Source organism: Notamacropus eugenii, chromosome 3 (genome assembly GCF_028372415.1).
Source record: "Notamacropus eugenii isolate mMacEug1 chromosome 3, mMacEug1.pri_v2, whole genome shotgun sequence".
NCBI classification, from domain to species: Eukaryota; Metazoa; Chordata; class Mammalia; order Diprotodontia; family Macropodidae; genus Notamacropus; species Notamacropus eugenii.
In genome coordinates this window covers 204,924,459-204,938,924 of record NC_092874.1, presented here as the reverse complement: position 1 = coordinate 204,938,924, position 14,466 = coordinate 204,924,459, and the positions used below count along the sequence as shown (strand labels likewise).

The 14,466-nt window shown below is 37.4% G+C and overlaps 1 protein-coding gene across 11 annotated transcripts in view; it reads right to left on the bottom strand.

The window, feature by feature from the left end:
- ERC1 (ELKS/RAB6-interacting/CAST family member 1) overlaps positions 1 to 14,466 on the bottom strand; it is a 406,669-nt gene that overhangs the window by 62,581 nt on the left and 329,622 nt on the right. For 7 of the 11 annotated variants that reach the window (XM_072654117.1, XM_072654122.1, XM_072654121.1 and 4 more), the window contains one exon: positions 2,379 to 2,477. In XM_072654117.1, coding sequence (XP_072510218.1) covers positions 2,379 to 2,477 — 99 coding nt within the window. Of the gene's footprint in view, positions 1 to 1,330; positions 1,398 to 2,378; positions 2,478 to 14,466 lie in introns of all 11 variants that reach the window. The other 4 variants (XR_011977073.1, XR_011977072.1, XR_011977074.1 and 1 more) reach the window with 1 other exon arrangement.

Sequence of the window (14,466 nt, the reverse complement as noted above, 5' to 3'; positions counted from 1 at the left end):
CCTAGATATAGCAGGTTAGTTAAATTAAGAGAATAAATCCTAGGACATTAAAACATGATACCAACTCTTGGAAAGGACAGGTTAGCAGGAATTATAACTGATGCATACTTCCATCAAGACATGTACGGGGTACACAGATGATGAATGCCCCTTTAACTAGGTATGCTATGTGGTAGAAACACTCTGATTCAAGTGAAAGATTTTATTTTTATTGATATCATTAATTTTTACATTTTGAAGAAAGACTGATAAACTTATTTAACTTTTCTATTGATCTAGCTGCTTTATATCATTTCGAAGTAAATTTCCCCAGCTAAAATTTAGCTCCTTCTAGAAAGCTCTGCACTATTCCTTGAAGAGTTTGCTTATGATATCAGTTACATTATGTTCTTTCATACCTTCTAAGTATAAGTTATTTGGGATTTTCCCTGCATCCACTTACCTTATCAGCCTTGTTTGTTTCCTAATTCTAAAACAGTGAGATCACCAATAAGTTTAGCTAGTGAATTTAATGGAGTATAATATCATCAATGAGTATGAATTTCATAATCATAATTATTATTTTTGTTACAGAAAAGGATTTCCTAAGGAACCTCCAGGGCATAAGATCAAAGGGAGATGCTGCTAAGGCTGTATTAAATTTTGGCCTGGCAATAAAAATTTAGACAGAGTCCTGGAAGCTGTTTAACATAGCTACTATTCTAGAAAAGGAGAAAAATAGCTCTTTGCATCAATTTTTAGAAAAACCCCTGCTCCCTTCACCCCAATATTGGCAATTGCTTGAAAATAATTTTTTAAATGTTCTAGGGGCTAAACTATTGCTTTCAGTAATTCAAATGAGTTATACTAAGTCTGTGGCCTTAGGACATTCATATATAGATGAAAATGAAATAAGACTTTAGTTGGATGTCATTTTTAAATTTGGGGGCTCTTATAAAAAAGACTTCATGTGTGAATAAATGCTATATACAAAGAATTTGCCCAAAGTCCAAGCCAGACTTATTCCATTTAGAAAATGGCACAGTGTAAGGTCCATTTTCTGCTTTCAGTTTTGTCTGAGTCATAATATAATGTTGCCAGGACCCTATGAGGGGGCATCCCAAATATGATAATCTATTAAAAAATCATACCTGTAAAAAATTAATTATATGCCCTGGAAGTTCTCCTCAATAAACACACACACAAAAGGAAAAACACCATCACCCAAACACAAGGATGTCAGAAACACAATACATTCACCAGGTGAAAAAAGGGAAATTCATGAATCACACAGAAACAAGTGATTGTGTAAAAAACAACTTTTCTACAATTAAGGAAAACTGGTTCTCACCGTTCTGAACAAAATGGCTGAACTAAGAGCATCTGATTGGCTATGCCCATATACCCTCCTCCTCATCCTATTGGAAGAGAGATGACAAGGGGAATAAGGCCCCAGAGCAGCATGGGAATGAAAAAGAGTTGGTTAGTATTTAAAACATAGACATAAGGATAAAGTAGAAAAGACTGGATTCTAATCTCCTTATTTTTGTCCCTTCCACCTCCCCACCCAGTTTTCTGACTCACTGAGATTGGTTTTCTTATAGATAAAGCAATAAATTTCAGGTGATTTTGAATCTAAAAAGATTCACTTAGAAAGTTACTTCTCTTCCCCATTCATCATTTACAAGACCTGGAAAAATCCCCTTTCCCCAGAAAGAAAAGAATTAGATGTGGCTGTCTCCTTTATAGAGAGAAGCTGAAGGTAGGGAAACTCCTTGAGACTGACTCATGCTAGAGGACTCTTCTAAATGAATGGAAGAGACTCCACATTTGAGTTCCTAATTCTAGGTGGCACTGAAAAGAGATCTGAAAATCTGCAATTAAATCAAAGACGGTTCATATTTTAATAAATGTTCTGTAGGTAACTGATTTTCCCATTTCCATTTGTCATGTATGTGGCCTAGGGTATTGTGTGATATGTGTATTTCCATCATGCCAAAGAGACTATTTTTTACTTCCTTTTATTCCTTCTGTTGAACTCATAAGGAAGTAGTTTCAATCTGTTTTACTCACAGGACACAGTTCCTCTCATGGGAAAAAGTAGGACAAGTGTAGACCCATGGTATGTTTCTGAAGCTGGATAAAGAAGGAACTTCCCAAATATTAAAAATTCCTAGAACATTTTATTATTCTCAAAACTTCTGAGTAGCCAAATTTTTTTAAGCTTCAAAATCACCACATTACAACACAGAGACTGTGCATGAAAATAACTAGGGAATGGTTCTCAGGAAGTTAATGCATTTTTCTAACATCATTTCAGAATGAAAATTCTACATGCAGATGTAAATTATACCCCACATATTTCAGAACATCTGAAAGAAAGAGTAGAGAAGGAATACCTGGTCTGGGGAGGGTTTGTGGTTGGTTTGGCTGGAATGAGAAGATTTGAAGTGGTCATCCTCATAGTTGTCAGCCATCAACTTCATGCGATTTTGAGTCTAAAAAGACATACAACACTATTTAAATAAAATTCCTATGGCATGACAAAGTGAAACTCAGAAGCTTTTAAAGAATCTCAGAGGTTGACAACAACATTAAGAGAATAAATTCAGCATAGAGTTTTGTGAATATACATCATATACAAAAAAAACCCCAACAAATAACAGACATCTAAATTGGGTAGAAAATTTGATAAAAAATTACTTCTATTGAATTTTTTTCTGTATCTTTATGGCTGAATAATTTCCCATCTACTTCTCATGTCTTACATGAAGGGGACAAAAAATAGCAATTGACTCTGAATTAAATTCCAAATTAAAGCAGCATAAAAATACTTTTGTGAGATGAGCAAACCTTACAATTTATAATTATTCAATATTATAAGGAATGAAAGTCATTTAGGACAATTCAGACTGAGCAGTATGCACCAAAACTGATTAAATTAGATAATAACATTATGATGCTACAAGGGAAATATTTTAAGATTTACAGATCTGCACATATTTTTGTACCATCTTTTCCTTATTCTAGTAAGAAACTAAACATTTTTTTTCCCTAGTGGCATCTTAAATTGTTATAGATCCTGAGATGTTGGACATGCATCCATTTTCAAGGCTGTGTTCTGGGGTGATATTCTGCAATATCTAGGACATTACAGACAATTTTTCTTTTATGTGGGTTGCCACATGATACATGAAAGTACATTGCAAAGCAAGTCTTAAAAAGGGAGGGAAATGGACTTGCCTGGAAAGTTTGTAAAAAGAAAGAAAACATCTGTATTTCATTCATTTGGCTAAGCAAGCTTTCCACATCAATCTAATAAGAATGTGCCAACAACAATATGCTTTTCCCTGTCATTTTTTTTTAAGAATGTAAAGGAGATTATCTTTAATACTTGGTATTTAAAGAAACTTAAAAGAAATATTCATGAAGGAAATCTGAATCCATTTTTAAAGAAGAATATAAAGTACTTCCTATGATATGCAAATCTTAATGGAAATGCTGACCAGAACAGAGGGATCTGGACAAAAAGAAGTTACTGGATTCAAGCAAGAAGATGGAGAGGTCCTCAAAAGATGAGGCAGTGTGGTAGATTAGGAAGATGGCAGCCAAGGGACTCAGCACTGGCTCCCTGTTCAAATTCCAGGTTAGCCACTTTGTACTTTGCCTTGGGCAAGTCACTTAGCCTCTATAGTTTCAGTATTTACATGTACAAAATGAGCCAGTTGTGCCAGATGGTCTCTAAGGTCCTTTCTAGCGCTAAATCTATGATGGTCTTATATATTCTCCCTTCTCCATTTCTAAAATGATGCTCTCAAAGATAAGATTGAAAAGTATTTTTACTGCCAGGAGAAACTTCATTGTCCTGGATATTCTGTCACTTGAAATATTAACTTATTCAGATTGATGAGTTCCTTATATTTTTCAATTCCACAAAAGGAAAGGTAATCTCAAAAGTGGTGACTGGGAAAAAGGTCATCAAATATAGAGGAAAGGAAATTCAAATAACACCAAATTATTCTATACCCATGGGAAAACATTTGCAGGAACAGAATAATGTGTTCCAAAAAAGCAAGGGAACTCAAGAAGCAACTCAAGATGACCTATGCTGCAAATGTGAGCCTAATCACTAATGAAAAAAAAGATGCAAATTTAATATAAAAAGAGGCATTCAAAACATTCCTAGAAAGAAAACAGACCTGAAGAAATTACTCCCTTCTTAAATACCCCAGACAACAGAAGTACAAATAGGGTAAACAAACACAGCAACCAAGGACGACAACAGCAACAAAATGATAACTAAGAGATCATTAAGAGGTTTTTTCACCCTAAATAGACAAGAGAAGTTAGAAAGTAGAAGTTAAATAGAAATGGTGGAGAAACAGGATTAAAATATCAAGGATTAAACCTCATGACACTGCTTATAGGTGAATCAATGTTTTTTTGGAGGACCAGACTGCAAAATGAGAGGGCACTTACAAAGGGGCAGGAGAGTTATGGAGATCAACTATCTCTAATAGTTGCCTTATGCCCTAATAAAGTCAAAGGTTAAGGAAGGGAAGATAAAATAACTTCTGTAATTTCTCAGGAAGAAGAGAGCCTAAAGGAAAATGGGTGAAGAGACAAAGGTGGACATAGAAAAAAGGAGAAATCAGGTTTCAGTGGTGGAAGGGGATGCCACTGATGAATACAGAAATGGGATGAGAGAGATAGTGTATAAGGGAATACTGTGGTCTTATAATGAATATGATTGGCAGGGATTTGATGATGTCATAATACTGACTCAAGAAAAGAGAAATCAGCTCAGGGAGGGAAAGAAGAGGGAGGAAACTGACATCCAAAAGAGTGGGAGGGCATAGTCTCAGGGAAGTTTTTGAGGCAAATAGGGAAAAAAATTAATAAGTAGAAGACAAAGGTCAATGATTTGCACAATAAGAGACATGGGAAGAATACTATCAGGGGCAAAATTCTATCATCTACAAATCCTTTATCTTACCATTTACAAGAGTGAAAAAGGGGGCTGTGGGAAGATGTACAAGATAATAACAGAAACTATGTATAAAGAATAGATAAGTAGCTTAAAAGCTTTAATTTCATGAGAAATGCAGAGAATAAAGGACTGAAGTAAAGGGCTATGAGTCAAAGAACAAAAGCCTAGCAGAAATAGAAAGGAAAGACAAATAATGAAGAGAATGAGGGAAAGAATTTGTTTTTAGAAAAATATACAGAAAATGAATTAAGAAACGAATAAAAAACCAAATTGAAGAGGAGAGGACGGGGAATTTTATTTGACTACCTAACTGAGAGGGGAAAAAAGAGAAGAAGAATTAAAAAACTGGATAAAAGCAATAAAGAGAAATGAACAAAATGAAATAAAGCTCCAAAACCAGGGAAAACTTAACAGACGGGTGGGGTTGTCCTGAGAGTAAAGGGAAAACAGCCAGTGGGAACAGGGCTATCTTAAAATAGATTAAGCTAAAATAACTGAATATGTTGTATTTATAGTCAAAGAGGGGAAACTCCTAATAGGAGAAAAAAAAAACCAAGACAATATAATCAAGAAATGGAGGAAAATATTAACCCAAATTTCAACTTTAAATGTGCAGGAATAAATGATACAATAAAATGAAAGAGAAAGACAGAGAAATAGGGAAAGAAAACAAAACCCCATAATCTCTTGCTCACAAGAAACACATTAACATAGTAAGAAATACACAAAGTAAAAACAAGAACTGAAAAAATTTAATATGCAGCAGATGAATCAAAGAAAACAAGAGTTGCAATCATGCTATCAGATAAAGCAAACACTCAAAATACAAAAAGGACAAACATAAACAAAAAATGTCAATATTAAACTTATACACTCTGAATGCCTTGTCACTTAAAGTCACAAAGGAAACACTAACTGAACTATAAGAATACATACACAGTAACATAACAATAGTAGAAGATTGGTTTTGGGTAAGTCTAACAGAAAGATGAGTAAAAGGGCAAATACAGAACTGAACAAAGCATTGGCAGCTACGGAAATACACCAGAGCAGCACTTCTTAAACTGTGGGAAGCAATCCCATATGGGATCACATAACTGAATATGGAGGCTGTGGAAAAATCTGGCAACAGCAAAAGGTTTCTGAACATGCAATGACCAGATATTAATTCAAAATCAAACACGAAATGATTCTGAGGTGTTTCTGGCAGCGTTTGCCTGTGCTGACTTGTACACCTTCACTGCAGCCTTGATTCTAAACATACAGCACGCGCACTTTGCACTGCACATGCAGTCTTGCACTCAACACCAATGAATGCTGCCAGAAACACTTAAAGCTCAGATTTGAGAATACTGTATATATTCTGAATTGCAGTGTTTTTTTACTGTACATACAAAACAAATTTTGCCTTGGGATAGAATTTCCAACAATTTCCTAAACATACCTCTGCATTTTATACTATGTATTAATGTAAAGTAGTGTTCTCAACACTGAGGATTATAAAATCAAAATATCAATCAACTCTGAAAAATGCTGAAGTTGCTCTGTCCTGCAGTATCAAATATTCTGCCAAGATTTAATTCTTTATATAAAAATAAACAAGCACACCCATCTCATTAGTATGCAATTTGCTTTCATCTTTAATAAATGGTAAAATTATGTGTAAATAAATTTCTTTGGGCAGAGTCAAGATGGTGGAATAAAAGCAAGGACTTGCTAGAGCTCTCCCCCAAACCCAGCCAAATACCTGAAAAAATGTCTCTAAACAAATTCTGAAGCTGCAGAGTCAAAAGAATGACAGAGTAAAGCAAATCTCTAGCCCAAGATGGCTTGGAAGGTCAACAGGAAACGTCTATTGTGCCAGGTGGAAGCAGAGCACAGTCCAGCAAGGGCTATGGCACAGACAAGACTTGATCAGGCCTTGGCGGGGGGGTCTGAATCTCTAGTACCTGAGGTGGTTTCCAGACTTCAAATCCCCAAAATACCAGGAACAAATGGGAATCTGGTTAGTGGAAAAAACCTGTTGGACTTGTGTGACAGACTAGAGTGGTCCTGCCTCAGGAACAACTCAGGCCGACCCCAGGCTGGTGAAGTGGGCGAAGGAGCCTGTGGTAGCCTCAGCAGTAGGGGCAGTGGCAGCAGCAGCTGCTGTTTCTGGAACTCTAGGCCCACGGATTGTGGGGAGAATGAGTAGCAGGCTGAGAGTATACCCTCTACCCCGACTGGAAGATGGGAACTACCTTGACAAAGAGCTCAAAAGTCAAGTAAATGGCTGGGGAAATGAGCAAAACCAAGAAAAAAAAATCAGACTATAGAATCTTATTTTGGTGACAAGGAAGACTAAAATATACAAACAGAAGAAGACAACTAAGTCAAAGTTCCTACATCCAAAACTTTCAAAAAAAATATGAATTGGTCCCAGATCATAGAAGAGCTCAAAAAGGATTGTGATAATCAAGTAAGAGAAGTAGAGGGAAAACTGGGAAGAGAAATGAGAGTGAGGTAAGAAAATCATGAAAAACGAGTCAACTGCGTGCTAAAGGGGACCCAAGAAATGCTGAAGAAAACAACACCTTAAAAAATAGACTAAGTCGAAAAGCAAAAGACAGCCAAAAAGCCAATGAAGAGAAGAATGCCCTAAAAAGCAGAATTGGCCAAATGGAAAAGGAGGTTCAAAAGCTCACTGAAGAAAATAATTCCTTAAAGATTAGAATGGAGCAGATGGAAACTAGTAACTCTGTGAAAAATCAAGAAGTTATAAAAAAAAAAACCAAAGGAATGAAAAAAGAGCAATGTGAAATATCTCATTGGAAAAACAACTGACCTAGAAAATAGATTCAGGACAGACAATTTAAAAATTATGAGACTACCTGAAAGCCATAACCAAAAAAAGAGCCTAGACATTATCTTTCAAGAAATTATCAAGGAACACTGCCCTGATATTCTAGAACCAGAGGGTAAAATAGTTATTGAAAAAAAATCCACCAATCATCTCCTGAAAGAGATCCCCAAAGTGAAACTTCTAGGAAGTTCCCAGGTCAAGAAGAAAATATTACAAGCATCCAGAAAAAAAACAATTTGAGCACTTTGGAAACACAATCAGGATAGCACAAGATCTAGCAGCTTCTATATTAAGGGATCAAAGGGCTTGAAATATGATCTTCCAGAAGTCAAAGGAACTAGGATTAAAACCAATAATCACCTACTTAGCAAAACTTAGTATAATACTCCACAGGAAAAAAAGCTCATTCAATGAAATAGGGGACTTTCAAGTTTTCTTGATGAAAAGACCAGAGCTGAATAGAAAATTTAACTTTCAAATATAGGAATCAAGAGAAGCAAGCAAAAGTAAACAGGAAATAAATCTTTAAGATTTATTATCAATAAATGTCTGATTTGTATATCTCTTATATATACCTGTATACCTAGGGTCATGTAAAAATTTCTCGGGAGAAAAGGGGTAGTGAGTGGGAAAAATTTTAGAAGCCTTGTACTTGAGAGCAGGGAGAAATCTGAGCCAAGAAGACCAATTGAAAAGATACTTCCAATATTCAGAAAAAGAGATGTTGAGAACCTGTATCGGAGTAGTGGCTATGTGAGTTGATATAGGAGATGCAAAGGTAAAATTGATAGACTTTGACAATAAACTGGATATAAAGAGTACAAGAGTGAGAAGTCAAGGATATCACCTAGGTTGGGAGCTTGAGTGTCTGGGAGAATGGTGGTACTCTCAACAGTAATAGAAAATTCACAATAAGGGAAGATTTTGGGGAAAGATAATGAGCTCTGTTCTGGCCATGTTGAATCTGAGAGGTATAAAAGGTAGGTGGTGATATGAGACTGCTGCTCAAGAAAAAGATGAGAGCTGTATTAAATAAATATATGCACAGACATCATAACTGAACAAAAGGGAGTTAGTGAGATTAACAAATGAGATGACAGAGAGGGAAAAGAAGAGAGCCCAGGACAGACACCTGGGGGACAGCTGTAGTTATTGGGGCTGACCAGCATGTAAAGCAAAGAAGAAAGACTGAGGAGTAGTCAGATATACAGGAGAATCTAAGAGAAGAGGGTGATCAACAGTATGAAAAGCAGCAAAGACATCAATAAAGATTTTAAGAAAAGTGTTTTATAAACCTTAACAGGTCATTAATAATATTAATAAATGTTAATCAGGGTAAGCAAACATCAAAGTTTCCTTCTGATTAATTCCATGCTATAGAAGTGAACCTCAGTTCAAAATTAACACAATAATAATGACACTGCAAGTCATTCCCCAACTGATAAGTGGATAAAGCATATGAATGGGTAGCTTTCAGATAAAGAAATTAAAACTATGTATAGCCATATGAAAGTACTCTAAATCACTATTGATTAGAGAAATGCAAATCAGAACACCTCTGAGGTACTACCTCATACCTATCAGATTGGCTAACATGAAAATTATAAATGCTGGAGAAGATATGGGAAAATTGGAACACTGATGCATTATTGGTGGAATTGTGAACTGATCCAACCATTCTGTAGAGCAATTTGGAACTATTCCCAAAGGGTATAAAAGTGCTAACCATTTGATCCAGCAATATCACTGCTAGGTCTGTATCCCAAAAAGATCATAACGATGGGAAAAAGACATATATGTAGAAAAATATTTATAGCAGCTTTTTTTGTGATGGTCAAGAATTGGAAATTGAGGGGATGCCCATCAACTGGGCAATGGCTGAATAAGTTGTGGCATATAAATATAATGGAATAATATTGTTCCAGAAAGACGCACATACACATAGCTCCGAACCCACAACCCACAGAACGGCTAGAGGGGATCAACTCACGGTGAATTCTGCACCCAGAGGCCACGGAATATTGGAGCGAGGGAGATTTCTGTTCAGGAGAGACCTGCAAACCTCTCGCAGGGGGTCCTTCGTGCTGCGGACTGGGCGCCGGGACTGGGAGCTGAGTGCAGCCCTGCAGCGGCTGCGACACCGACACCGTGAGGAAAAGATCCGAGCGGGCTTCGGGGACGGGATCTCCAGTGGCCACGCGGGTCCCTCCACCCACAGAGGGACCTGCAAACCTCTCGCAAAAGGGCCGTCGCGCTGCAGACGCGGAGCCCAGCCCAGACCTGCGGCGGCCACAGCTCCGAGAGGTACAGATCCAAGCAGGCTTCAGGGACGGGATCTCCAGCGGCGGCACAAGTCCCTCCACCCACAGGTGACGGGGGTTGGTGAGAGAGTCTCTTTGGCGGGTCGAGAGGGGAGTGGGGTGCCCCCATGGCTTGGGCCCCCCCCGGGAGATAGAAGCTGAGAGGCGGCTGCAGACAGGGGCTCCCCAAGCGGGCGGGAGCCTGGATCCATTGTGGAAGGTCTGTACATAAACCCCCTGAGGGAAGTGAGCCTGAGAGGCGGCCCTGCCCTGACCTGACCATCTGAACTTAATTCTCACACTGAATAGCAGCCCTGCCCCCGCCAAAAGCCCTAAGGCTGGAAGCAGCATTTGAATATCAGACCCCAAACGCTGGCTGGGAGGACCAGGAGGCGAGGTTGGTGTGAGGAGAATATTCAGAGGTCAAGTCACTGGCTGGGGAGAATGCCCAGAAAAGGGAAAAGAAATAAAACTATTGATGGCTACTTTCTTGGAGAACAGACATTTCCTCCCTTCCTTTCTGATGAGGAAGAACAATGCTTACCATCAGACAAAGACACAGAAATCAAGGATTCCCAGCCCACCCAATGGGCTCAGGCCATGGAAGAGCTCGAAAAGAATTTTGAAAATCAAGTTAGAGAGGTGGAGGAAAAACTGGGAAGAGAAATGAGAGGGATGAAAGAGAAGCATGAAAAGCAGATCAGCTCCCTGCTAAAGGAGAACCAAAAAAATGTTGAAGAAATTAACACCTTGAAAACTAGCCTAACTCAATTGGCAAAAGAGGTTCAAAAAGCCAATGAGGAGAAGAATGCTTTCAAAAGCAGAATTAGCCAAATGGAAAAGGAGATTCAAAAGCTCACTGAAGAAAATAGTTCTTTCAAAACCAGAATGGCACAGATGGACGCTAAGGACTTTATGAGAAAGACAGATATCACAGAACATAGTGTGAAGATTCAAAAAATGGAAGATAATGTGAAATATCTTATTGGAAAAACAACTGACCTGGAAAATAGAATCAGGAGAGACAATGTAAAAATTATGGGACTACCTGAAAACCATGATCAAAAGAAGAGCCTAGACATCATCTTCCATGAAATTATCAAGGAAAACTGCCCTGTGATTCTAGAACCAGAGGGCAAAATAAATATTCAAGGAATCCACAGAACACCGCCTGAAAGAGATCCAAAAAGAGAAACTCCTAGGAACATTGTGGCCAAATTCCAGAATTCCCAGGTGAAAGAGAAAATATTGCAAGCAGCTAGAAAGAAGCAATTCAAGTATTGTGGAAATACAATCAGGATAACACAAGATCTAGCACCCTCTACATTAAGGGATCGAAGGGAATGGAATAGGATATTCCAGAAGTCAAAGGAACTAGGACTAAAACCAAGAATCACCTACCCAGCAAAACTGAGTATAATACTTCAGGGGAAAAACTGGTCTTTCAATGAAATGGAGGATTTTCAGGTTTTCTTGATGAAAAGACCAGAGCTGAAAAGAAAATTTGACTTTCAAACACAAGAATGAAGAGAACCATGAAAAGGTGAACAGCAAAGAGAAGTCATAAGGGACTTACTAAAGTTGAACTGTTTACATTCCTACATGGAAAGACAATATTTGTAACTCTTGAAACATTTCAGTATCTGGGTACTGGGTGGGAGTACACACACACACACATGCACACACGCACACATACATAGAGACAGAGTGCACAGAGTGAATTGAAGAGGATGGGATCATATCTTAAAAAAAAAATGAAATCAAGCAGTGAGAGAGAAATATTGGGAGGAGAAAGGGAGAAACTGAATGGGGCAAATTATCTCTCATAAAAGAGGCAAGCAAAGACTTATTAGTGGAGGGATAAAGAGGGGAGCCGACAGAAAATCATGAGGTCTACTCTCATCACATTCCACTAAAGGAAAGAACAAAATGCACACTCATTTTGATAGGAAAATCTATCTCACAATACAGGAGAGTGGGGGACAAGGGCACAAGCAGGGTGGGGGGGAGGATAGAGGGGAGGGCATGGGGAGGAGAATGCAATCTGAGGTCGACACTCATGGGGAGGGAAAGGATCATAAGAGAATAGAAGTAATGGGGGACAGGATAGGATGGAGGGAAATATCGTTAGTCCTATACAACACAACTAGTATGGAAATCATTTGCAAAACTACACAGATTTGGCCTATATTGAATTGCTTGTGCTCCAAAGGGAAGGGGTGGCGAGGGAGGGAGCTAAAGAAGTTGGAACTCAAAGTGTTAGGATCAACTGTAATGTTCTTACCACTAGGAAATAAGAAATACAGGTTAAGGGGTCAAGAAAGCTATCTGGCCCTACAGGACAAAAGAGAAGACGGAGACAAGGGCAGGGAGGGAGGATAGAGGGGAGAGCAGATTGGTCACAGGGGCAATTAGAATGCTTGGGTTTGGGGGGGGAGGGGATAAAAGGGGAGAAAATTTGTAACCCAAAACTTTGTGAAAATAAATGTTAAAAGTTAAATTAAAATAAAAAAATATTGTTCCCTAAGAAATGATGAGCAGGCAGACTTCAGAAAAACCTGGAAAGATTTACAGGAACTGATGCTGAATGAAGTGAGCAGAACCAGGAGCAGAACATTGTACACAGTAACAGTTACATTTTTCAATGACTGACTTTGAAAGATTTACCTCTTCTAAGCAATGCAAGGATCTAAAACAACCCCAAAAGACTCATGATGGAAAATGTTATCCACATCTAGAAAAAGAACCGTGGAGTCTGAATGCAGATTGAAACATACTATTTGCTTTTTGGTGTGTTTCTTCTTTGTTGTGGTTCCTCCCATTGGTTCTAATTTTTTTTTACAACATGACTTATGTGAAAATGTTTAATGTGAACATTTATGCAGAGCCTCTATCAGACTGCATGTTGTCTTAGGGTGAAGGGAGGGAAGGAAGGGAAAATTTGTAATCTGAAATCTTATGAAAGTGAATGCTTAAAACTAAAAATGAATAAATTAATAAAATGATACTGACTTGCTTATGTTCCTCAAGAATTCTCTTATAACTTCTAACAATTCCCCAGTGACTTTAACGGAGCTCCTTTATATCTACACATAGGATTAACAAAGCTGATTTAAGGCAGTAAGTAGAACCAAAAATTTTAGGATTCAGATTTCTTTTGGAAAAATGAAAAAAAAAAAGCACATGCAGTCATTTCTCAACATTTTGGGGTGTTAGGGGTGCAGGATGCCTGTGAATGTGAAAAACCAAATAATAATAAGGCCCCACATCAAGCCTTTATTTTTAATAATACTGTTCATATTTAACACACAAAGCAAGTACAACAAGACATTGAACCCATAAAAAAATCGCAGTTTCTTTGTGAGGGAGATGAATAGAATATCTCATATACTATGCAGAGTCTTTACAGACCCAGGTGTAGCTGCTTCACCAAGGATTTCCTTCTCCTAGGAATAGTGTAAGATTCGGAGAAAATCATGTGACTGACTCTGAAGGCTGAGAGACAAACAGGAGGTTTTCCCAAAGAGAGTATGTAGCCTGTAGCTCTTTAACACATTAGACTTTTAAAAAATTTAACTATTTATAATAAATTTATGGATGTATGCATACGGTAGTAAATGATTAAACAGATTAATAATACATAGTATTCATGCATTTAAGACTTACTAAAAAGTTTTTAGGTTTTTTTACACACAAGTCATGAGTGATTTCCAAAGTATGCTGTAAATCTCCAAAAAAATTCCAATTTAAATATCTGGGATCAACCTGCAAATAACTAACACCATGAATGTCCAGGGATGATCTTACTGTAATACCTTCTAGAAACTTAGAGAAGACTAGAATGAATCCACATACCACATTCTAACAAATTTTAAAGGCATTCTCTATATGGTGGAAAGGAATGAACACATATGGATCTTACTACTTAGTTTATAGAGTGACAATATTACATTATCCACAGAATTAAAATACATTAAAATAATAATAATAACTAGCATTTATATAGCATTGTAATGTTTGCAAAGCACTTTACATGTTATTTCAATTGGTTACACTTGATAATAGCTTTTAACCATCATTTATTTTATAAGCCAGTATATATGCATTTAGCTTTATGAGAAAAGATCACAATTGCCTGGTCTTTCTGTCATTTATTTATACCTGGATAGTAATTTATTTCATCATTGTTATCATCAATTGGAGAGGCAGCAAGATATTACAGTGGTTTTGAGGTTATTATAGATATCTGGGGTTAAGGTATTTATCCTAAAGAGAATATGATACTTGCGTAAAGCTAACTTTAGTTATCAAGGAGATCTGGTACTTCCTTCTAACATCACGGATAGATGTGTATT